The sequence below is a fragment of the Pinus tabuliformis genome, chromosome 3_1 (assembly GCF_031772625.1).
Source record: "Pinus tabuliformis cultivar Carrire ecotype Pingquan chromosome 3_1, CPIR1, whole genome shotgun sequence".
Lineage (NCBI taxonomy): Eukaryota > Viridiplantae > Streptophyta > Pinopsida > Pinales > Pinaceae > Pinus > Pinus tabuliformis.
The window spans coordinates 361151715-361178419 of record NC_142301.1 but is presented as its reverse complement, the minus strand read 5'-3'; the positions used below and the strand labels follow the sequence as shown (position 1 = coordinate 361178419).

Genomic DNA, 26705 nt, shown 5'->3' with positions numbered 1-26705 from the left:
TTTGGAAAAACCTCTCCCAACACTTATACCCAAATTCCCAACATTCCCACCATTCCCTCCCTGTACCCAAGTTCCTAATATTTCCAGGTTCCAAACACACTCATGCAACTCCCCACCCCTGTACCCAAGTTCCTAACGTTTCCAGGTTCCAAACACACTCATGCAACATAGTTTTAATGTCAAAGCTTAACAAATCCCCTGTTAGTCTACTAAATGCATATTTTCTGTATCTGGCAAATTGAACTAGCAATTGAATCCATACCTATCATTTTCCCTCTGATTTGCTACTTATGCCATGAGTGTACAGGCCATCACCATCACGGCCACGCGATATAGCTTTCATTTGTGCCGTCGCTTTCCTCGTTAACTAATTCATCTCTGAGCTCTGACAGGAGATTACCTAGTCACAATCTTCTTTATTCGCTTCTTTCTTTGTTTCTTTCAGGCGTATATTATTTATGTTTCCTATACAACGGCAGATTGATATTGCTTTTACAGCTTTCAAAAGTACATTCTGGTTTTCGTAGCTAACAATCAGTGTTTCCCATGGAGGGTCCTTCACAGCTGAGATTTATGTTTGTTGTTTTCGCTATTCCCTTCTTCATTGTTCTTCAACAATGGGAATCTGCTAGTTGCGCTCATGCTGGAAGTAGTTTTGTGCAGAGAAGAGGCACTAACTTTGTTGTGAACGGAAGCCATCTGTATGTAAATGGGTTTAATTCATATTGGATGATGTTTGTAGCAACAAACCGAACAGAAAGGGAAAAAGTTACCTCTGCTTTTCAACAAGCTGCAGCTCATGGTCTGACTGTTGTTCGTACATGGGCTTTCAACGATGGAAATACATCTAGAGCATTACAAATTTCTCCTGGTGTATACAATGAGCAAGTCTTTCAGGTCTTCAGCAGTCCGATAAAATACATTCAATACACAGTACATGCATAATAACCGTAATTCTCATTTGTTTTTATATGTGGCATATTGCAGGCCTTGGACTTCGTGGTCTGGAAAGCCAGAAAGTATGGTATCAGAGTCATACTGAGCTTGGTGAATAACTACAAGGATTATGGAGGAAGGCCACAATACGTTCAATGGGGACGCGAAGCAGGGTTAAATATCACCTCTGATGATGATTTCTACACTAATCCCACTGTGAAAGGGTTTTACAGAAACCACGCCAAGGTAATTATGTATTAACCCTTTCAGGGTCCTGCGCTGGGGCATTTATACTTTTATCTGTTGAGTAACACTTTGAAGGCATCGGATATAAATGATTCTTTTGAGTCATTACTCGACTGGAAACCCAAATTTAAATCTGGTGAAATGGTTTTTCAGGTACTGTTTTATATTTTTAGGATGTGGTAACTGGGTTGGGCACTTATTTATGATGGTTTTTATTATTATTGGTTTTACAGTTTTAGGAATTGGTAATCAGGATTATTGGATTTTCACATTCACTTTATTGGGAGTTGATACCGTGGACTAACTATCATTTTGGGATTTATTTTGTGGGACCATTCTGCAAAGGAATGATAATGGCTTGGAGGTTTATTGGATTTTCACATTCACTCTATTGGGAGTTGATACAATGGACTAACTACCATTTTGGGATCTATTTTGTGGGACCATTCTGAAAGGTAATGATAATGGTTTGGAGGTTTACTGATGCTTGCTGGTTTTGGTGTAACAGAAAATCAGAGCCTTGGCCTAGCTTTGATTCCCTGGTTTGCATTTGAGGGGGGTGTTGAATTTTCACACTCAACTCATTGGGAATGGATCATGTTGGCTGACAGCCACTTTGGGATCTACCCTGGGATCACTCACGTAATGATAATGGTTTGGAAGTTTACTAAAGGCCGGCAGGCTTTGGTTAAGTAGCAAAAGTCAACAGGGCTGAGTTCTTATTGACGATGGCTTGCCAGTTTTAGTTAAATAGCAAAAGTCAACAGGGCTGAGTCTTATTCATAATGGCTATTATTATACTTTTTAAGCAAGCATTTAGCACATAATTTAACAGGCTGCCATGATCTAGTTCTTCAACTTGTCGTGACGATGAACCACACTTGTTGATGGACAAATGAATTATAATGTGATTTTCACCTAAAAATCTTCTCAATACATAATTTATTAGTTAATCAAAATCTTTAAACCTTAGATCTTATACTCTACCTAATATCTCATATAGTAACTATCACCCTTAATACTTAGTATCACAGTCATCACCAATTAAGCTGCTTTTCAGAAAGAAAGAATAAATAAATAAATAAATGTTTCTGAGCTGCCATGGAAATCCAAAAACTTTCTAACGGTGGAAAACCAAATCCAATAGATCGTAATGTCAGGTGCAAATATACTCAAAATTGTCTATTCGAAATTCCAAGCGAACTATGGTTAAAGTTTCTTATTACAGCTGAAGTGTCTCTCAAAAATTAGGGCTTTATGTGCAGAATACATGAAGCAATAGACATCTTTTGCTCAGAATGTAAAGCACCTTGCTTCTCACTTGAAGATGGGTTAGAGCTTCACTTTTGACAGTAGCACTAACTTTTGATTTATTGGTGTATTTTTTTTACTTGCAGAAAGTAGTGACCAGAGTGAACAGTGTGAATGGAATTGCTTACATGAACGACCCTACAATCTTTGCATGGGAACTCATCAACGAGGCCCGTTGCCAAAGTGATACTTCTGGGAGGACCTTGCAGGTCAAAAAACATATAAATCTTGCATTGATTCCATTTTTTTATTAAGCTACAGAATGTTGTCATTGGGTTTTTCATAATGTTCTTTTCAATTACAGAAATGGATAAAAGAAATGGGCAAGTACGTGAAGTCAATTGATAGAAACCACCTTGTTGAAGCCGGGACGGAAGGATTTTATGGCAACTCAACCCCTGAAAAAGTTAATCGGACAAACCCGGGGGGGTACGAGGTGGGAACAGATTTCATCATCAATAATAAGCTTCATGCGATCGATTTTGTAGCTGTTCATGCCTACCCAGATGCCTGGTATATTTCTTTTACAACCCATGAATGACTACTGACAAACAGAGAGTTTAGTAAGTTAAATCTGACACTTGATTAAATCCTGATTAGTGTAGGGTCCGGATCATAAAATCTGGGTTTGATTGATATAGGCTAGGGAATTGGGCACTTAGGTGGTTTTAATATTACTAATCACAGATTTGGTATCCAATATATCTTTGTCCATTATAATGCTCTAAATGCAGACTACAAATATTGATTCAACAGGCTGGCTGGGTCAGATGAAGAGTCACAACTTTCCTTCTTGAAAAGGTGGATGCAAACCCATATAAAAGATGCAGGCAGAATCCTGAAGAAACCAGTATTATTTGCTGAATTTGGAAAATCATACAAAGACCCAGGATATAGCACGGCTCAAAGGGACAGATTCTTTTCAAAATTCTATGAAAACATTTACTCTGCTGCATGCAGTGGAAGAGCTGGAGGAGGGGGGTTATTCTGGCAACTAATGGCAGAAGGAATGGATTCGTTCGCAGATGGGTATGATATCGTCTTGTCTGAGAGTCCATCTACAGCAGCAGTTATTTCTTCACAGTCCAACCGATTGTCTGCTCTAAGTCGTCGTAAATTTGGGTCTGACCCAGAAAGATGCCTGAATTAACAATGAGAATCAAAGCTAACTGTTGTTGCACACAAAAATAACTATTTCACAGTGAAAACGTTGTTTATTTTCACTTTGAAAATGCTTGCTTGTCAAAATTTGTTTAACTTTGAACATGGCCTGAAATCCACAACACTTGAAAAAATATGGTTTACCTGAAATGTAGTCGGAATCGGGAGTGAAAGCCATCCCAGAATTCATTGGAATTGGTGTTGTGAAAACGATGGGCAAATTTGATTAACCAATTGCCATTGCCATTAAACGAAATAGAGAAAAACTAAAACATATTTATAAATTATTATAGTTAAATAAAAACTCAAAATAATATAATTTATATTTTATTAATATAAATATTTTAAAATTATATATATATATATATATCCTTGACACAAAAGAACTATGAAGAATAATTATACATAACCTATTTTTATCATAATTAGTTAATGCACACGAGTTAACTATATACATTTAGTAATAGATATAAAAAATATCTAGTAATGTTAAATATACCATATACATTATTATGAAGATATTCATTACATATGTTTCAATTTAACTATAAACATCTAGTAATAGATATAAACAATATCTAGTAATGTTAGATATAAAATATACATTTCTATGAAGATATTCATTTCATATGTTTCAATATTTACAATAGAACATATACAAATTAATCACAAGGTCGTTAGATGTTTATAAAATGTTAATTTTTATAAATATAAGAAATCAATTAATAGTATAAATGATGGTTTGGAATATCAATTTATAAGAATAAATATAATTAAAAAGAGTTTAGTTACATGTGTATGTGTGATGGGATGATGAGAACAAATGGGCCAAGTTACATTTAATCCATATATATTATAATTGTGTAGCTTGTATAATGGTATTATAGGTTTTATGGTATTATAATTGTGTAGTTTGTACAATGTATCATATGATATAATATATTTTATGGTATTGGTTTTAATAATGTAATATATGTTTAGTGTAATAGTGGTAGTTGCTATGTTTTCATGTAGAACAAATAAGCAGTTGGCACAATGGGATGTTATCTCCTCCTCCCAATTTCAAATCACATGGGGACATCATTGACCCTTTGAGATAAGGCTTAAGGAGTAGGCTCCCCCACACTCGTGGATTTTTGGCTCTTACTAAGTCATAAACTCCTAGTCTTGACTCTTGCGAATTCATAAATTATTAGTATATCACTCTTAGTGTTATAGTGGCAACTGCCAAGGACCTTGTCTCACCATGGTAGAAAAAAATGTGATATTGAACATGATAGATGGTGCATTAAGTGACAAAATCGAAATAAATGATTAAATCTACACCCTTGAGTTTGGTTTCATGCTTCATCTAAACATATCATATACATTCGCTTTCATTGGAAGTTTTGTAGATAAATTTTGGTTTGAAGCAATGGGGTTTGCCATGTCTTCCCTATAATTGAATTTGTGCTCTAAGTTAATATGTTTCACGTGTAAATATCTCAATGATGTCAAGTATTTAAAACAAATTCTACATGACAAAGTTGAAATATACACAAAGGTAAATTTTACGTGACAAAGTTGAAATATACACAAAGAAAATTTGGTTATGGTGAGGCAGTGTTCTACAAGAAATATGTACTTTAGCCACAGAGAACCTCTTACACACATTTTAGGTGATTTTCCCAATTATATTTATGGATCTTAGAAGAGGATATTAGACAATTTTGGAGCATGTGGACTCAACTTAATCAATAATATTTAATTTTAAGATCTTCAACCATGAAAATTTTGACTAATTTTTTTTCACAAGAGAAACAATTCAAACTTCCTAATTTTATGAATGCCACAAATATGAAGTTGAAATAGACTTCCACACACTTATTGGAAACATCTTGGTGTCCTTGGTGCTTAGCAATAAGTGGTTCAACTATTTGATGTCAAATATAAGAGTTGTCGGTTTATTAATGTTGAAAATAGAAGGATCACATCAACACCTAATTTAAATCATTTTTAATGCTTTCCATGGTTTTCTCTAAGGCTATCTTTTAATCACAATCTCACTTGTGGAGAATCGTGATGAATTTAAGGTTTCAATAATCAAGTTCAAGATATTGTTTGAAAACATGGAAGAGATGAACTTATTGAAACTCTAATGATCCCAAAAACACTATTAGAACATTGAGGAACAATGAGAACTAAATTTCTCTGTTGATTCGAGAGATAATGTAATATGTAGCAAGTAATGATGTTGTGGTTTTCATACCAGTTTCAAAGTTCTCCTTAGCAATGAAAATTATTTCACCAAGTGAAAGACAAAGTTGCTCATTTGGAAAGCTAATAAGCTTATTAGCTTCCTGTAACACCCCAGGTATACTCCTCCTGATTTTTGTAATGTAATTGTACTCTAATTATAACTGAATATAAATTTATTTGAATGGCCTAAAGAGTGGGACCATAGATGCATGATATGAGGGGGAAAAGGAAGAAAAGCTTAGTGGTGTTAGCTAGCACCACTACCTAAAAAAAAATTGTAGATGGAAAGAAGGATCCTGAAGAACACTCCCTGAGCAACATGAAGAGCCACACAAAAGAAAGGATAAAAAGGCATTTAAATAACAAAATAAGGGCTAGATGGAGAGTAGAATTTGACTTTGGCAAGTAAGAAGTTGGGCCAAAAATAGTGCATAATGAGTGCTGGTATAGCCTATTGAGGTTGATGGAATGATATTTCCCTATGTTAATGTTGTGAAGCTATGGACTATGTGTGTGTTCAAGCTTTGAGAAGTTGAGTGGAAAACTCAAAGGGGTTGGGTGATAAGTGCTTGTTGTCACGCTAATAAACCATTAGACAAGAGGGTGCTTGTTGAAAGGACTACTAAACCATTCGGTGCTTTCCAATAGGAATGATAAACCAACCAGTGTTTTTCAAGTAAGCTGATAAACTACCTAGGGTGCTTGTTGTCAGGCTGATAAACCACTCTCAAAGTGCTTTCCACAGCTGATAAACCACCCCAAAATGAGAACTCTTGCAGTGTTTGCCATTGCTGATAAACCACCTATAAATAAAATTTCCACAATCCTAGAGCTAAGCATGATTTCCAACTAGGTTTTCTTGAAAGATCCCATTGGATCATGGATCTGGATTGGGGGTGACTACTACAAGAAGTATAGGTTGCAAATAGTCTATGGTTGGGTGGAAAAATTGAAGTCCCACCTTCAGTTTCAACCATTGTTATATTTCAGATACTTGGTATTCATTATGAGCTATGAATGCGATGATTAGTTCTTAATTGAATTGATGTATAGCTCTGTGATAATCTTGCATGCCTGCAGAAAATTACTACATTAAGTGAATATGTCCAATGCCTTGATTGTTATGTGGATTAAATTGGAATTCTACGTTGGGGTCGTAAGAAATATGTCTTGATTTTTATGTGCAAGATAAGGTGTTGTATGTGGACATGCATGGCTCTATGATTACTCTTGTTTTGATGTTTGGTTTTCATATTATATTTGAAGATAATTGGTCCTGTTTAATACTGTGAAAAATTGATGAATGTGCGTGTTAACACCCAGGTTGTTCCCTTTGACTCCTAAGGGAATACGGCTGGGGTAACCACTAACCAAGCTTTGGATTACAGGTTCTAGCCTACCTGTAATAAGAGAGGGCTCTCTCTTTCAGTTTTAACTTTGTTTTTGAGGATTTTAGGCTAGTTATGAGGTGGGAGTTTGTTTGAATTTTGGTTGCAGTCTGTTGTTCAAGGAAGGGCATGCAAATATGAAGGAGAGTTCAATCCATTGGGCATGTGGAGTCCAGAAATGAGTAGGATTTGATGTCTGTGATAAAGAGAGGTTCACTGCAAGGCTAGATGGGTATTCATGATACAAACTTTGATTTTTAGCAAAGAAAACAGTATAAATTACACCAGGAAAGGCAATTAAGAGTTCTTTCACAGTACAATACGAAATGAAGAACAAATCCTACTCAGCAGCAACAGATAATTACTGAATGAAGACTTATCATGTCATTAGAGCAAATGGGAGCATTTAAGAATTCCACAGTTGCAGCTAACCTTGAAGAAAACATATTTAATAGTAAGGATTGAGTTTAAGGTGTCTTTAATGGACAAATCCTGAACTAGTCTTTTACCTTTCTACCAAGATTAAACACCATACATCACAGACAGATTACAGAAGAGATGAAACATAAATACAGTTAGAAAACACTTATTGTATCACGCCATAACACGAGAATCTTGCAGCAGTCAATAATTTCATCACAGCACGTCCCAGCCAAACATATCTCCTGGAAACCAACAGCTCCTTTGTATTATATCTTTCAGAGGAAATACAGCCGAGTTCTCTTGAACAAATGAGTAACAACAACCCCCAATAAGCTATGCGGGGGTGCATATATACAAAAATATCACAAAAATATCTCAGTTCTGAGTTATTGCACAATAACTGCTCTTACCAACTTTCAAAGATATTTTTACAAAATTAAAAGCTACTTTAATGAATATACAACAACTGCTTGCTGTTTGTCAGAAGTTCTTGACTTTTGAGGGCAACTGGCTCTGCAGGGTGCTTTGCATTGATTCTGAATAATACGCCCTTTATTGCTTTGTTGTGCTGTAGTTATCTCAGCCCCGTCATCTGCATCTGTCGGTGTTGCTTTAGTGGCCAAATTGGTTTGCTGAGTTGGCTCAGTCCACTCTTTTGCAGTCATAGTAAATATATCAACTATCTGAACATGATGATTTATATTTGATGTACATAAATTTGATAAAAAATCTGTTTGTTCACAGCAATGTTTGTATCATGTTTGTCCACCATTCCTGAGTAGGCAACTGATGTCTCAAAATTGTGCCTAAGGTTTCATCTGCCTCAGTATACTTGTAGTAATTTGGAGGCACTTCAAATAGATGTCTAATCTCATTCATGATAAAAAACAAATTCTCTATTTTGTCATACAGACTCTGCCCAGATGCAGGCCCTGTTTCCTATGGGGTACTTGATGCTGCAGTGATCTGATTGGTGGCATATGTATTTACCCTCTTGGCATAATTCTCATGAGATAGTAGCCTACCTATACTGGTTAGTAGGCTGGGAAGGCCTCTGTTATGCAATGCTGTAAATTTCTCTATGAATTTGTTCACCTCTATCTGCATTTCCTGGCACCTTCTATCCAATGTTTGCACAAGATTTCTCAAAGTGAGCACCCTCTTCACCAGTAAAATGGTATCAGTTCTGTTTGAGATACCCATTGTTGCCAGCTGGGGGCCTGTACGATTATTAAGGACATTGATCATCCTATTGGCTATCTCAGGCATATTGCCTAGAGATGCCCTTGCTCCTTGGCTTTCCTTTTGGGCCCTGCCTATGAGATCTATATGCTCATAAATGGTTTCTATATATTGCCATTGATATGTTATAGACTGTCCAATATTGGCCCACAGGACTTTACTGATTTCTGCTACAACTTTGTCAAGAGAGAGATCTTTCTCCAGTTCTCTTATTTTCTTCTCAAGAGCTTTACTTCTCTTGTTTTTTCAGCTACACTTTGCTTTGATTTATCATATTTTTCATTAAGTGTAGCCAGTTTTTCCTTGGCCTCATTTAGTTCTACCATCTGGGCCTCCAGAGCTTGAATTTCTTTCATCATATTTTGCATATCAAGGTTGGGTGCCTATCCTGATGTTGTTGCTGGTGCTGCTGCTATATTTGGTGCTGATGTTGAAGGGCCTGTCCCAGCTATTTGTCCTATGGGAGGACTTATAGTTTGAGGAGGCTCCTCAAGGTTGATTACTGGCTGAGGGGGCTGAGATGTTTTCCCTCCTTCTTTCTGTTTCAGGGCTGCCTGTAATGCACCCTCTGTTGTTATCGATCGGCCTTCTGTTTCTACCAATTGTTTATGTAATGTCAGCAGCATGGCTGCTACATCTTGGTCCTTTCTCTGCTGAGCAACATCTTCTATTTGGGGGTGAAGGGTTGCTGGAATTTTGACCATCTTCCTCAAAGCTACTATATCTTCCTCTTTTTTCTTTAGTAATGCCTGCACAGCTTTGGGATCACTTGGGTCATGCCCAAGCTCTATAATGATATCTTCCAAAGACCTAATCATGTTGTCTTTGGCTTGAGAAGATGCTTTCTCCAATTCTAATTGGGCAGTAGTATTATGGAGATTATTTTGCAATTTGTGTGCTATAAAGGTTTTATCTGCAAGAGAGGAGTAGACCATCTCACCCGTTTGCTTATGTAGCTCAATTTGGTCCATTGGGTGGATGTCTTTTGAAAATACTTCCAGGTTGGTTCTTATGTAATCTGCAGTTGACTGTGGCTGCAGCATAGTAGGCATGAAATGACTCATAGTCATCTTCCCCTCTGTTATGTCATATGCTGACATAAGCCTCTGTTGGTTTGTGGGAGCCATTTTGAGCAAGTGATTGTAAAGTTGGAGTCTGACTGGCTCATTCCTTTTCTTAATATCAATAAATTGCTTCTTAATGCTCGATTCTGCCCTTCTTTGCTGGCTTGAGGAGCTGACCTCTCCTCCAAGTGTTCTTTCTTGTTCCTGTTGGAAGGAACTGGCTAATGCTTCCATGCTAGGGGGGCCCATACCCATGGATGGTCCAATAGGCATCTCTTCTTCAGAAAGAGGATTTAATATTTGCCTTTTCTCCCCTTGTTGACTTGTTGATGTAGTGAGGGGAGTTTCTTGCTGTCTATCCCTCTTCCTGGTTCTCTCTTCATTCAATGGGGTTTGGAGCACCGAGGCGTCCACTGTTGTTTCCTGTCTTGGGGGCACACTTTCTTGAGCCTGTTGCTCTGTAGATACAGGGGCCTCAGCCATTTCTTCTTGCTGTTTGGGCTACTCTTTCTGCTGTTCTGTTGTTGGGAGTGGCTGCTCCTACTCCATCTCTTTTCCCTTTTCTGTGCTAGCTGCTTGAGGAATAGTTTGAGCTGCTTGGTGGGGAGCTGTAGAAGATGAGGCAACTGCTCCAAGTTGAATATGAGGAAGAGAAGAAACCTGCCCACAATATTCCAAGTCAGCTTCCTTCTCAAGTTTCTTGGCTTCTTTTAGTGCTATTTCCTCTTTAGTACTTGCCTCTTCTAGAGTGCCCTCTTTCCATCTTAACAGATTTGCATATTTTTCAATATGAGGCAACCTGACATGATCATAGCTAGCCAACTTATATTTTACCCTTCTAAGACTAATGAAATGATTGGGATCATAGGGTATCCAGAGGAAACTGGTTTGCAACCCGAGGCGTTGCAGGATCTTATTTGCTTCTTGCCATGCCTCTTCTCTTTTATTATAAATAAATGGGCCTAGCTGGTTTTTGACTTTGAGTTGTACCTTCTTATTTTTGCTGTGGAAATGGACCATGTTTGCATTTCCAAATTGTCTGAAATACTCTAAAGCAAAAAGTCTCATAGGGACATATCTTGGTAGCCTATATGGGGCTAACTCACAACCATATATTCTGATCACTATATGGTGTTGGTAAAAGTACCAATCCCCAATGCTGTAGGCCTTTGAGAGCTGGAGGATCCTTTGCATCTCATCTGTCAACCTTGGAGGAGTAGAGCTCAACAGCAAGGACATGGTTGGATGGATGAACAGGTCTATGAATTCACAGTAGTTATATGGTGAAAAATATATGTGATGAAAGACTGAAGACCAAAATACTACAGACCTTTGGTTCCCTTGGGCATCAAACTTCTTGAGAGTAATAGGGAAGCTATCAGGCTGATAGAATAGAAACAAGTGATAGATGTAAGAAGTGTATCTAAATATCCTTTCCCTCTCTAGATTCATCAATTGCTCATGAATTTTATTGGCAATGTATGTGGCATAATCATAGTGAACAGAAGGAGGCTTTCCAGGGGAGAAGATAGACATCATGGCCAGAATGGTTTCATCAACATCCTCAGATGATCTGTATCCCAGGACATTACTGATCATATCCACAAGCATTTTGCCCAACTCATTGAGATATACATTTCCAATAGGAGGAGTCCTCACAGTTTGAGAGCATGATTGAATGAATAATTGATTGATCTTTACAATTTGGGCACTAGACAGCTTGCCTCCTTTGTTTATCAAATCCATCATGGAGAGAGGAGTCAATGGCTTTGTAGTATGAAAGTGCAGCATTTGATTAATGGCCTCAGGGGTGACATGGAACAAAACTGAGCCTGAGGAACTGAGGACAGCTCTCTGACATGGGTCATAGTTGGCACTGCATCGATGTATCAAATCTGGGAGGATATTGACTTGAGGGAGATTGAAAATGGGCAAATTGGAGTCCCAAATCCCTAGAATATCATTTTCACTTAGATGTTTGGCTTTGAGATCATTAAGTACATGAATGTGGTATTTGCTGTAATCTGGGATTCCCTCTGCCATTTGGTAGTCTCTATTAGCCAGGGGCAGCCATTCTAGCTCTCTTTGTGGGGCATTTAAAGGTGCAATATTCAATGCTACTGGAGTTTCCATGGTCAATTGATAGTTTGAATTATATTTGAACTTGTTTTTCTGGGCACAGCAACACAGAGTAATGAATTTTGCAGGAACAGGGCAATTTGTAGAGAGGAACAGGGTGAATGAGGGTGAAAACAAGTTGAAATGTTCCTGAAAAAGGTTTAATGAGCAAATATTGGGATTTAAGAGTCGTTTTCCAGGTGGACTTGTGTAGCAGAGGTTTTAGTTCGCGAATGCGCAAACAAAATGTAAATTTGTGGGAATTGGACACAATAGGGACTTCTGCAGGTAAAATTGGGCTCACAGTGTGTAAGAGCACCAGTAGTTCATGAAGATTTCTTGAACTTACAGTGTTTTTGCTTTTCTTAGTTTCCTCAGAGAATTATGGAAAAAACTAGGCGCGGAGGGGAAACTTTGATAAATACCTGGTAAACTCAGGCAATGGTGGCAATGCAGGTGAATTCAGGGCGCTGGCGGCATGGGAGCAATCTTCAAAGTTGGTGGAGAACGACGTTCTAACTCATGCAAGAGCACAATGCATGGATATTGCAAATAATGCGAAAAACTGACTTTTTCGGGCAAAATAGAAAATTTTGGCTTTTGGCGCGTTTTTTGTATGATGTCAGCATGACGTCATAGGTGGGGTCATGGTACGGAGTGATGACGTGGCGGCCAGTGAGTGATCCGCGTGGATGGGGGACATGGCGGACAGCTCAGGACGATGGCGAATGGAGCGGTGATGCGACGCTGAGGTGGCAGTGACGTAGGCGTGACATGGTGGATGGTAAACAAAGGCGGTAAGCGGTAATATCAGATCGCTTGTTGTACGGGAACGGTTTTGGCAGGCGACCTCCCGATACAATTTGGGAACGACACGCGTCCGAGCCCTGACGTCATGGTCTGAAAAATTTTGGGTGCTATCGTCCGGGCATCGGGGGCGGTCCGATATCAATGTGAGCCGTCGGATGGGAGGGCCCAGATCCGACGGACGACGAGATGGAAAATTTCCAACACGATACGGCGGGACCCGGTGCATTATTTTAATAATTTCCTTTTGTTTTTTGTGAAATGCGCATTGTAACAAGAACTTTGGATAAGCGGAAAAAGTGGGTTTAGCGATGGTTTATAAGCCAAATGGATTAATTAACGTTTGTTTGCAAAGCGGGGTTAGGGCTATTAAACCAAGCAGATCTTGGTTTAATCCTGAAACTTTGTTTTTGGCGTTATTTTGCCTATTGCGCCTAAATCTCTTAGCGCTCCAACTTTTGAAGTTTTTAAGGCTATATTGCCTAGGGAAGGGGAATATTTACTTTGGGGCTTTTTACATACAATGGTGATATAGTAGTAGGGAAAAGGGGAATATAGGGAATTAAGTAATAATGGTTAATAGTTAATATGGGAGGGGGATATGAATGAGAGGTGATAGACACTAAGTTTTAGGGAACAAACTTAGTTTTGAGAGTAGATCAAAATGAAAAGGTTTTTACACAAGAAATGTGGCTCTTCTATACAACAAGGATCAACAAAAGAGTTTGACTTCTGCAATGAACAAAGGTGGTATTGGGATGTTAGCAAGGAGTTTGATGGGGGATGATTGGGAAGTTAGACATGCTTCACTTTGTTGCTACAAAACTGCTGAATAGGAAGATCTGCACTGGCCACCATGTGTTTCCTTTGCTTAGGCCAGTGATATGAAAGAAATCATGCTTCTGCAACCCCATCTACCTACCCATTCTATTGCCTAGCATTTTTTGTTACTTCAAGGAGGGTGCACTTAGACTTGCAAACCCTCATGTGCCTTTTTATTTTCCTTTGGCATTTCATTTTGATTTTCTATCTAAGGCTAGCCTTATTACTTCCAAGGCCCCAGATTAAGCAATTGGGAACCTTCATTCTCTACCTAACTAATGATCTGCCAAGATTGAACAGTTTGGACAGATTTCTTTCTCTAATCTACAACAACAATTGAAATATGGCATGACCCAGCTTAGACTGTTGGATCACCCATTCAGAAGTAGGACAACATCAAACAACTACAGATAGGTGTTTTCCACACAAATATGAGATCTTTGCACCATCAAAGTAGGGCATATTGGGCACTTCCCCTGCCAATCATGAAAAATGAAACCTATTGGTATAGGTAGCTAACAGTGGCTCCACTTGGGGATGGTTTTTCTACTTGAAAGACCAAGAACAGCAGGTCAGAATGCCTTGGCCCTTGACTTCTCATCAAAACTTGAAGGTTTTCTCCTTGAATTTCAAAACTGGAATCTTCCACCATTGTGGAACTTCTGAAAATAAAAGCCTTTTCCTGCTTATTTACAACACTTCTGAAACTGAACTATCTATGTGCTGAAAGAAAATACTATATACAACTGATAATGTACAGGGCAGAGCCATGCTATATACATGGAAAGTAGTCAAAATAATGCTTTAACATCCGGCCATTCACAGGGCCCTCTTCAGCTTTAGTGTCATCTAAATTCTTCAAGAAATAAGTGTTATTTCCTTGTACTGCTTGAATTACAAAGGGTCCCCTCCAAAGGGAGTCAAATTTGCCATGCTTTCCCTTGTCTTCTCTTCTTGAATCCCATTTAAGCACTTTATCACCAATAAAGAAATCTTCAGCCTTGGTTCTTCTGTCAAAGGCTTTCTTCAATTTCTCTTGTAGGACCTGAACTCTGTTGTATACTTGATCTCTGGTTTGCTGTAAACAAATTATCTGGTTGATTCTTCTCTCCATGTCATTTGGCTCAGCCTGACTCTCTTGAAGTAACTTCATGACAGGGACCCCTAATGAAGAAGGGAATTTGGCTTCCATTCCATAAACCAACTCATATGGGTTGACCCCAATAGATCTTTTGGTTGTTAATCTGTCTGCCCATAAGGCATTTACAAGCTTCTTATGCCAATTTTTCTTATTCTCTTCCAATATCTTCTTAATGATGTTGATAAGACTTTTATTAGATGATTCAGCTAAACCATTCCCTTGAGGGTAGTATGCAGTAGAATGGCCCAAAGTAATATGGAATTTGTGACAAAAGTTCACCATCTTCTTGGATCTGAAAGCAGCAGCATTGTCTGTTATAATCTTGTCAGGACACCCAAATCTGGAGAGAATATTAGTTTCAAGGAACTGAACGATAGTAGAATCATTTGCTTGTCTGCATGGAACAGCCTCAATCCATTTAGTAAAATAATCTGTGGCTATCAGGATCCATTTATGTTGGCCTGAAGATGAAGGATGAATCTCCCCAATGAAGTCCAAGCCCCATTGCTGAAAGGGCCTTTCTGTTGCAATAGGCTTTAAGGGGAGTGGTAGTAACTTTCTTTTTCCCTCAAACACTTGACACTTGTGACATGTAGTGGTGAAACTTTTAACATCAGAGAACATAGTGGGCCAATAGTAACCTGCCCTTAATATCTTATCCACAGTGGACTTCCAGTACAAATGTCCACCACAATCACCTGCATGGAATTCTTTCATAACATTGTTAGTCTCATCCATATTCAAACAATTCAGCAGTATATCTTCATGATTTTTCCATAGTAAATTACCATCTATAACACAAAATCTTGAAGCTTTCATTTTTAAAAATCTAGATTTGGTTCTGGACAATCCTGGGGGAGCACACAGGTTTTGCAATATATAACAGATGTCAGAATACCACAGGGATTGTTCAAAGGCTACATTGATCTTTGGAGTCGCCAGCTCCGGTTCATTGTCCAGTTGGTTAATATCCAGGTCTTGGAAGTTTGCTTCAAACATCAACTTAGCCAAACCTTTCCCTTTTATCAGTTTTGTAGGTCTTATTTCAATGTCAAATTCTAAAATGTTAGCAATCCATTTTCCTCTTCTGCCCTCTAAGTTTTCTTGAGTCAGTATGTCTTTCACAATGGGATTTGGTACATAAGCAATAACATGGGAGTATAGGATGTAGATCCTAAAGTCTTTGATGGCTTTGACCAAAGCATAAGCTCGCTTTTCCATGATCTGATATTTCAGAGGTGCATCTCTAAGGACTCTACTAAAGAAAGCAATAGGTTTTTCATTCCCTCGATCATCTTTCTGCAATAAGATAGCAGCAATGGTATGCTGGGAGGCAAAAGAGAAAATGATAAATTCTCTATCAAATTGAGGATTTGTTAAGACTGGGGTTTGGGTGAGGGCCAATTTAATACCTTCAAAAGCTTGGTTTGCTTCTATTGTCCACTTCACTTTTGAATCCTTTTTTAGCATGTTGTTTAGTAATCTGATCAATTCTGCTAAGTTTGGGATAAATCTCCTTAAAAAGTTGATCTTTCCCAAGAAGGCTTGTAATTCTTTAATATTTCTTGGATGGGGCATTTGCAAGATGGCCTGTATTTTGTCTGGGTCAATTCTAATGCCATCCTTTGAAATGATATGACCCAACAGCTTACCTTCTTCCAAACCAAATAGAGACTTTTTAGGATTTAAGGAAATCCCATATTTCCTACATGTTATGAATATTTGTCTCAAGTGTTTCAGATGTTCTTGGTTAGACTTTGAAAAAGGTGTGAGGTCATCTAAGTAAATAACAAGGAAATCACGAATCTCTTTAGCAAAAGCAATATCCATTGCTCTCTGAAAGGTAGCTCCTGCATTTTTTAACCCAAAAGGCATTTTGACATACTTGAAAGTTCCCCATGGGGTTGTGAATGTTGTTTTATCCTGATCATCAGGGTGGACTAGGATCTGATTGAAACCTGAAAATCCATCAAGTAATGAGATTCTTGAAGCCCCCACCACTCTTTGGAGAATGTGATCCATTTTTGGTAAGGGATAATTGTCTTTAAGGGATACTTGATTCAAATTCCTTAGATCAACACAAAGCCTAATCTCACCAGTTTTCTTTCTTGTGGGGACCAAGTTTGAAATCCAGTCTGAAAACCTGATTGGTGCTATGATACCAGCTTTAAACATTTTTTGTACCTCTTTCTCAATTGAAGGGAGAAGCATAGGATTGATTCTTCTCAATTTTTGCTTGAATGGCTTTTGATTAGACTCGAGAGGGATGGTGTGTTGAATAACAGAGGTGTCATAGGATTTCAAATCCTCATAACTCCATGCAAACACATCTTGGAACTCTTTAAAGAGGTCAATGTATTTAGGCTTCTGGTCAGGAGGTAAAGAGGCAGACAATTTTATTATCTTGGGTTTTTCAGTAGTTCCAATGTTGCATTCTTCAATGGCAGCATTAAGGGGTTGCATTTTTGGTTTTCTAGGAACATCATTTGAGTCAAAAATGTCCTCCAATGGAGTTAGGCCTGTTGGTAGAAAATTGTCTTTTAGCTGTATGACTTCAGCCTCTGCACCAGTTATTTCATCAAAATGCAATTGTTTAAGTTCTTGTATATTTTCCTTGTCAAAGGTTGTTGGACAGAGTATTTGATTTGCTGTTTTGAGTGATATAGCTGTTTGGTCCTGTTCACTCAGTGGCTGTGTGTCCTTCACAGAATCAACATCAATGTTCAAACCTGAAAATTCATGCTGCAAGGTTAAGAAACTATTTATCTGTGTATCATCCTCAAATACTTGCCAATCTTTAACATTGTTTGAGATAGAAGATCTGTGTTTTATCTCAACTGTAAAGCAGTGGTTGGGTTCAAAAGGCAATTCGCATGTACTGGAAAATGTAGCTAAACTGTGTGCATGAAGGTTGTGGGTCCTAGGTATCTTGGTCATTTGAAATTCAGTGAAGGCCTTGAGTATTTCAATAGCAGCAGACCTGTATGATCTTAGTCTTTTTTCATTAGTGACAAAATTGCCTTTCACTTGTTGAATAATGAGGTCTGAATCTCCCATGATTGAAACTTTTGTGGCCTGTAAGGATTTTACCAGTTTGAGGCCTAGCAAAAGAGCCTCATACTCTGCCATATTATTAGTACATCTGAAATTAAGCCTATAGGCTCGACCTTGTGCATGATTGCTTTGTTTGTTATGAATCCACACTCCAGCTCCTGCCCCTAATTTGTTGACTGATCCATCAAACTCAAGGAACCAAAGGATCTCTTGATTTAGGGGAGATTTAACAGCTTCTCTATGACTTGGGATTATTAGTTGGAGTTCTTGTCTTTCATCTGGTTTGTCTTCTAGAATAGTCTCATCAATTGATTGCCCAGCCTGGATTTCTTGGGAACTTGATCGCCTACTCATATGCAGATCTTGTTCAAGTAAGACAGATTTGTCATCACATATTGGACCTATATTGTCATTGAACAAAATGAAGGAATCCATGTCTGAATGGACTGCATAAATAGGGAAATTTTGAGGTTTTTCTTCACTGCTCACCATGTATTTCATGAGTGACTCTCTGTATAGCCTCTTTGGTTGCCCAAAGACAGAGATGGTGGCATATGACATGTCTAATTGCAGGGAACCTTGGAGTTTGGCTCCCCATGATCTTGATAACAACATTCCATATTTGGGTGGAATGTCAGCAACTACAACATCCATTAAGATTTTTTTATTTGGGTACTGGACAAGGGACACACATAAATCTTTTATCAAGCCTAAACACTTAACTTGGCTGGAGTCAAACGAAAATAGGTCCTTATATGGTCTTGTGATGTCTAGATTCAATCTTTCCATTACTGACTTAGGCATCAAGTTATGAGAGGCGCCTGAATCAAACATTGCATTGTGTAATATCTTATCATGAATATGCAAGCTAACATAAAAAGGTAAGATTCCAGTAGTTGCTGTCTTTCCATCAATCTCTGGACCGAAAAGCAATTCTGGGGTGTCATCCAACACATTGACATCGTCTTTATTATGAGTCAGTTGAAGGGACTTCTTGATTTGTTGTTTGTAAATGTTATGCTTGGCTAGCTCTGAAAGAGGAATGGCTATCTTCAATTTACCAATTTTAGCTTCTAAGTCAAAAGGTTTTTCAGATTGGATCTTGGTGTTCTGGTTAACAACCTTTTCTTTCTCAATTGAGTTTCTGGAGGCTTCTTCTTGACTTTCAATCTGATCTTGAGGTTTGTCCTTTTTACTCATCTTTTGGAAAGTGTTGCTTGGATTGTGTTGTAAAGGTGGTGCAACCACTCGTTGTTGATTTGAGGGAAATGCTTCGATTACCTCTTCAACTATTACTTCATTTGTAATTGAATCAGTTTTGTTAATAGGCTCTGTGACAATAGCTTTCTTAGGCTGCAGGCTATCCTTTGTTTTCTCAGGTTGTGTCACATTTATAGTTCTGCTTCTCAATTTGTATTGCTTATGAACTTCAAAAACAGCTGTGTCATAGCCTTGTTTGAAATCAAATGATTCACCTGACTTGGTTTGGAACTGCTTGATGTCTTCATCTTCATGATCTTCTTGACTCAAAAAAACTTGTTGATCATCGTTCAGGCCCATCAAATTAATGTGGGTATCATCTATCTGCTCATTAGAAGTGGATGCTTCAGCATAGTTTTCTTGGAATGGAGGTCTAATTTCTGGTTCAGGGCTGGCCTTGCCAACATTAGGGTTCTGATTTCTTCTAAAATTGGGATTCCTGATAGGATTATTCTGTGGTGCTTCCCATGATGATTTCCTCTCAACTGATTCTACTATGTCACCTAACCTATGCATACCAGTGATTATTGCATCCAATTTCTGATCCCAGCCTGAAGGCTCTTCTTTGAAGGTAGTCTTTCTTTCAGTTCTGGTCCTATTTCTCTTAGTTATCAGGTTGGCTTCTACACTGACTACTATGTCTTGCATCTTAGCTAAAGTTCGGGGAGCCCTTTCTCTTAATTGGTATGCCATATCTGAATCAAACCCATCAGGAAAGGTGTATAGAGCTAGATCAGGTGGGGGTCTAAGATTTTGGGGAATAGCATTGTAGACATTGTTAAACCGAGCACAATAGTCCAAGACAGTTTCTTGGGGACCTCTTTTGATAGTATTGTATTCAGACAAAATATGAAGTGGGTCCTTTTTCTTCTCCCATCGGTTGATAAAGGTTTGATACAGGGCTTCAGGGTCAACTATGGAGTTTGTTGGGAGTGACCTAAACCATGATCTTACATCTCCTGTTAGACTTTGCACAAAAATTTTCATTCTAACACCATCATCATCTATCTCATAATTTTCAAAATAGTCCTGCATTTTCTTAGTATGTTGAAGGGCTGGATAAGAGCTAGTACCATCAAAATACGAAATCTTGCTTTGGTAATCTTGAGGCATAGGCCCTGGATTGGCAGGTAACTGCAGTGGAGCATATTTATTCGCCATGTTTGGTGGGACAATAGGGATAACAGGAACTAATGGGACAAGTGGAGGAAAGGGGATGAGAAGGGTATGTGTAGTTGATGGAGGGGTTGAAAGGACACCTTGTGAAGTGGATTAAGAACTAGGAGAGTGTGGAATGGTGGTACGAGGATGTAGAGAAACCTTAGCAGGGGTTGGAATATTAGTTTGAAATCCTGCTTCAGAACTTGAATAAGATAAAGTCCCCTTTGATTTTTGTTTCTTAAGGATTCTTGAAATCAAGTTTGGATTTTGGAACTCAGGTGATGGATCAGGATCTGGGTTAGATCTTGTATGACGAGTTTTCTTCTTAGGAGCCAGTTTCTATGATTTTCTTTGGGAAAATTTCTATGAGATATTGATGTTTGACAAGGACTGATCAAGTATAGCACAACTGTATGAAACTTAAGACTGAATAAAGATTGACTGAGGCAGCATTTATATACTCCTGCAAATGCAAAGCAAAGGCAGTTTCTAAGGCTGTCTGGCTGTCACTCAGGCTTTATCTACAGTATTAAGAATCAGATAGGGGTTTATGATTTGATTCAGGTCCCCAATGGAGTCGGCATTTATGTTAACACCCAGGTTGTTCTCTTTGACTCCTAAGGGAATACGGCCGGGGTAACCACTAACCAAGCTTTGGATTACAGGTTCTAGCCTACCTGTAATTAGAGAGGGCTCTCTCTTTTAGTTTTAACTTTGTTTTTGAGGATTTTAGGCTAGTTATGAGGTGGGAGTTTGTTTGAATTTTGGTTGCAGACTGTTGTTCAAGGAAGGGCATGCAAATATGAAGGAGAGTTCAATCCATTGGGCATGTGGAGTCCAGAAATGAGTAGTATTTGATGTCTGTGATAAAGAGAGGTTCACTGCAAGGCTAGATGGGTATTCATGATACAAACTTTGATTTTTAGCAAAGAAAAAAGTATAAATTACACCAGGAAAGGCAATTAAGAGTTCTTTCACAGTGCAATACGAAATGAAGAACAAATCCTACTCAGCAGCAACAGATAATTACTGAATCAAGACTTATCATGTGATTAGAGCAAATGGGAGCATTTAAGAATTCCACAGTTGCAGCTAACCTTGAAGAAAACATATTTAATAGTAAGGATTGAGTTAAGGGTGTCTTTAATGGACAAATCCTGAACTAGTCTTTTACCTTTCTACCAAGATTAAACACCATACATCACAGACAGATTACAGAAGAGATGAAACATAAATACAGTTAGAAAACACTTATTGTATCACGCCATAACACGAGAATATTGCAGCAGTCAATAATTTCATCACAGCATGTCCCAGCCAAACATATCTCCTGGAAACCAATAGCTCTTTTGTATTATATCTTTTAGAGGAAATACAGCCGAGTTCTCTTGAACAAATGAGTAACAACAACCCCCAATAAGCTATGCGGGGGTGCATATATACAAAAATATCACAAAAATATCTCAGTTCTGAGTTATTACACAATAACTGCTCTTACCAACTTTCAAAGATATTTTTACAAAATTAAAAGCTACTTTAATGAATATACAACAGCTGCTTGCTGTTTGTCAGAAGTTCTTGACTTTTGAGGGCAACTGGCTCTGCATGGTGCTTTGCATTGATTCTGAATAATATGCCCTTTATTGCTCTGTTGTGCTGTAGTTATCTCAGCCCCGTCATCTGCATCTGTCGGTGTTGCTTTAGTGGCCAAATTGGTTTGCTGAGTTGGCTCAGTCCACTCTTTTGCAGTCATAGTAAATATATCAACTATCTGAACATGATGATTTATATTTGATGTACATAAATTTGATAAAAAATCTGTTTGTTCACAGCAATGTCTATATCATGTTTGTCCACCATTCCTAAGTAGGCAACTGATGTCTCAAAATTGTGCCTAAGGTTTCATCTGCCTCAGTATACTTGTAGTAATTTGGAGGCACTTCAAATAGATGTCTAATCTCATTCATGATAAAAAACAAATTCTCTATTTTGTCATACAGACTCTGCCCAGATGCAGGCCCTGTTTCCTCTGGGGTACTTGATGCTGCAGTGATCTGATTGGTGGCATATGTATTTACCCTCTTGGCATAATTCTCATGAGATAGTAGCCTACCTGCACTGGTTAGTAGGCTGGGAAGGCCTCTGTTATGCAATGTTGTAAATTTCTCTATGAATTTGTTCACCTCTGTCTGCATTTCCTGGCACCTTCTATCCAATGTTTGCACAAGATTTCTCAAAGTGAGCACCCTCTTCACCAGTAAAATGGTATCAGTTCTGTTTGAGATACCCATTGTTGCCAGCTGGGGGCCTGTACGATTATTAAGGACATTGATCATCCTATTGGCTATCTCAGGCATATTGCCTAGAGATTCCCTTGCTCTTTGGCTTTCCTTCTGGGCCCTGCCTATGAGATCTATATGCTCATGAATGGTTTCTATATATTGCCATTGATCTGTTATAGACTGTCCAATATTGGCCCACAGGACTTTCCTGATTTCTGCTACAACATTGTCAAGAGAGAGCTCTTTCTCTAGTTCTCTTATTTTCTTCTCAAGAGCCTTTACTTCTCTTGTTTATTCAGCTACACTTTGCTTTGATTTATCATATTTTTCATTAAGTGTAGCCAATTTTTCCTTGGCCTCATTTAGTTCTGCCATCTGGGCCTCCAGAGCTTGAAGTTCTTTCATCATATTTCGCATATCAAGGCTGGGTGCCTGTCCTGATGTTGTTGCTGGTGCTGCTGCTGTATTTGGTGCTGATGTTGAAGGGCCTGTCCCAGATGTTTGTCCTGTGGGAGGACTTATAGTTTGAGGAGGCTCCTCAAGGTTGATTACTGGCTGAGGGGGCTGAGATGTTTGCCCTCCTTCTTTCTGTTTCAGGGCTGCGTGTAATGCACCCTCTGTTGTTATCAATCGGCCTTCTGTTTCTACCAATTGTTTATGTAATGTAAGCAGCATGGCTTCTACATCTTGGTCCTTTCTCTGCTGAGCAACATCTTCTGTTTGGGGGTGAAGGGTTGCTGGAATTTTGACCATCTTCCTCAAAGCTACTATATCTTCCTCTTTTTTCTTTAGTAATGCCTGCACAGCTTTGGGATCACTTGGGTCATGCCCAAGCTCTATAATGATATCTTCCAAAGACCTAATCCTGTTGTCTTTGGCTTGAGAAGATGCTTTCTCCAATTCTAATTGGGCAGTAGTATTATGGAGACTATTTTGCAATTTGTGTGCTAGAAAGGTTTTATCTGCAAGAGAGGAGTAGACCATCTCACCCGTTTGCTTATGTAGCTCAATTTGGTCCATTGGGTGGATGTCTTTTGAAAATACTTCCAGGTTGGTTCTTATGTAATCTGCAGCTGACTGTGTCTGCAGCATAGTAGGCATGAAATGACTCATAGTCATCTTCCCCTCTGTTATGTCATATGCCGACATAAGCCTCTGTTGGTTTGTGGGAGCCATTTTGAGCAAGTGATTGTAAAGCTGGAGTCTGACTGGCTCATTCCTTTTTCTTAATATCAATAAATTGCTACTTAATGCTGGATTCTGCCCTTCTTTGTTGGCTTGAGGAGTTGACCTCTCCTCCAAGTGTTCTTTCTTGTTCCTGTTGGAAGGAACTGGCTGATGCTTCCATGCTAGGGGGGCCCATACCCATGGATGGTCCAATAGGCATCTCTTCTTCAGAAAGAGGATTTAATCTTTGCCTTTTCTCCCCTTGTTGACTTGTTGATGTAGTGAGGGGAGTTTCTTGCTGTCTATCCCTCTTCCTGGTTCTCTCTTCATTCAATGGGGTTTGGAGCACCGAGGCATCCACTGCTGTTTCCTGTCTTGGGGGCACACTTTCTTGAGCCTGTTGCTCTGTAGATATAGGGGCCTCAGCCATTTCTTCTTGCTGTTTGGGCTGCTCTTTCTGTTGTTCTGTTGTTGGGAGTGGCTGCTCCTGCTCCATCTCTTTTCCCTTTTCTGTGCTAGCTGCTTGAGGAATAGTTTGAGCTGCTTGGTGGGGAGCTGTAGAAGATGAGGCAGCTGCTCCAAGTTGAATATGAGGAAGAGAAAAAACCTGCCCACAATATTCCAAGTCAGCTTCCTTCTCAAGTTTCTTGGCTTCTTTTAGTGCTATTTCCTCTTTAGTACTTGCCTCTTCTAGAGTGCCCTCTTTCCATCTTAACAGATTTGCATATTTTTCAATATGAGGCAACCTGACATGATCATAGCTAGCCAACTTATATTTGACCCTTCTAAGACTAATGAAATGATTGGGATCATAGGGTATCCAGAGGAAACTGGTTTTCAACCTGAGGCGTTGCAGGATCTTATCTGCTTCTTGCCATGCCTCTTCTCTTTTATTATAAATAAATGGGCCTAGCTGGTTTCTGAATTTGAGTTGTACCTTCTTATTTTTGCTGTGGAAATGGACCATGTCTGCATTTCCAAATTGTCTGAAATACTCTAAAGTAAAAAGTCTCATAGGGACATATCTTGGTAGCCTATATGGGGCTAACTCACAACCATATATTCTGATCACTGTATGGTGTTGGTAAAAGTACCAATCCCCAATGCTGTAGGCCTTTGAGCGCTGGAGGATCCTTTGCATCTCATCTGTCAACCTTGGAGGAGGAGAGCTCAACAGCAAGGACATGGTTGGATGGATGAACAGGTCTATGAATTCACAGTAGTTATATGGTGAAAAAGATATGTGATGAAAGACTGAAGACCAAAATACTACAGACCTTTGGTTCCCTTGGGCATCAAACTTCTTGAGAGTAATAGGGAAGCTATCAGGTTGATAGAATAGAAACAAGTGATAGATGTAAGAAGTGTATCTAAATATCCTTTCCCTCTCTAGATTCATCAATTGCTCATGAATTTTATTGGCAATGTATGTGGCATAATCATAGTGAACAGAAGGAGGCTTTCCAGGGGAGAAGATAGACATCATGGCCAGAATGGTTTCATCAACATCCTCAGATGATCTGTATCCCAGGACATAATTGATCATATCCACAAGCATTTTGCCCAACTCATTGAGATATACATTTCCAATAGGAGGAGTCCTCACAGTTTGAGAGCCTGATTGAATGAATAATTGATTGATCTTTACAATTTGGGCACTGGACAACTTGCCTCCTTTGTTTATCAAATCCATCATGGAGAGAGGAGTCAATGGCTTTGTAGTATGAAAGTGCAGCATTTGATTAATGGCCTCAGGGGTCTCATGGAACAAAACTACGCCTGAGGAACTGAGGATAGCTCTCTGACATGGGTCATAGTTGGCACTGCATCGATGTATCAAATCTGGGAGGATATTGACTTGAGGGAGATTGAAAATGGGCAAATTGGAGTCCCAAATCCCTAGAATATCATTTCCACTTAGATGTTTGGCTTTGAGATCATTGAGTACGTGAATTTGGTATTTGCTGTAATCTGGGATTCCCTCTGCCATTTGGTAGTCTCTGTCAGCCAGGGGCAGCCATTCTAGCTCTCTTTGTGGGGCATTTAAAGGTGCAATATTCAATGCTACTGGAGTTTCCATGGTCAATTGATAGTTTGAATTATATTTGAACTTGTTTTTCTGAGCACAGCAACACAGAGTAATGAATTTTGCAGGAACAGGGCAATTTTCAGAGAGGAACAGGGTGAATGAGGGTGAAAACAAGTTGAAATGTTCCTGAAAAAGGTTTAATGAGCAAATACTGGGATTTAAGAGTCTTTTTCCCGGTGGACTCGTGTATCATAGGTTTTAGTTCGTGAATGCACAAACAGACTGTAAATTTGTGGGAATTGGACACAATAGGGACTTCTACAGGTAAAATTGGGCTCACAGTGTGTAAGAGCACCAGTAGTTCATGAAGATTTCTTGAACTTACAGTGTTTTTGCTTTTCTTAGTTTCCTCTGAGAATTATGGAAAAAACCAGGCGTGGAGGGGAAACTTTGATAAATACCTGGTAAACTCGGGCAATGGTGGCAATGCAGGTGAATTCAGGGCGCTGGTAGCACGGGAGCAATCTTCAAAGTTGGTGGAGAACGACGTTCTAACTCATGCAAGAGCACAGTGCATGGATATTGCAAATAATGCGAAAAAACTGACTTTTTTGGGCAAAATAGAAAATTTTGGCTTTTGGCGCGTTTTTTGTATGACGTCAGCATGACGTCATAGGTGGGGTCATGGTACGGAGTGATGACGTGGCGGCCAGTGAGTGATCTGCGTGGATGGGGGACGTGGCGGACAGCTCAGGGCAATGGCGAATGGAGCGGTGATGCACCGCTGAGGTGGCAGTGACGTAGGCGTGACATGGTGGGCGGTAAACAAAGGCGGTAAGCGGTAATATCGGACCG

The 26705-nt window shown here is 39.0% G+C and overlaps 1 protein-coding gene across 1 annotated transcript; it reads left to right on the top strand.

The window, feature by feature from the left end:
- Window positions 1-503: 503 nt before the first annotated feature.
- LOC149187189 (mannan endo-1,4-beta-mannosidase 1-like) lies at window positions 504-3812 on the top strand. Its single transcript, XM_089412758.1, has 5 exons — window positions 504-897; window positions 988-1182; window positions 2580-2702; window positions 2798-3006; window positions 3250-3812. Exons 1-5 carry the CDS (start codon window positions 547-549, stop codon window positions 3641-3643), a joined length of 1272 nt encoding a protein of 423 aa, XP_089268884.1. The 5' UTR covers window positions 504-546; the 3' UTR covers window positions 3644-3812.
- Window positions 3813-26705: the final 22893 nt, after the last annotated feature.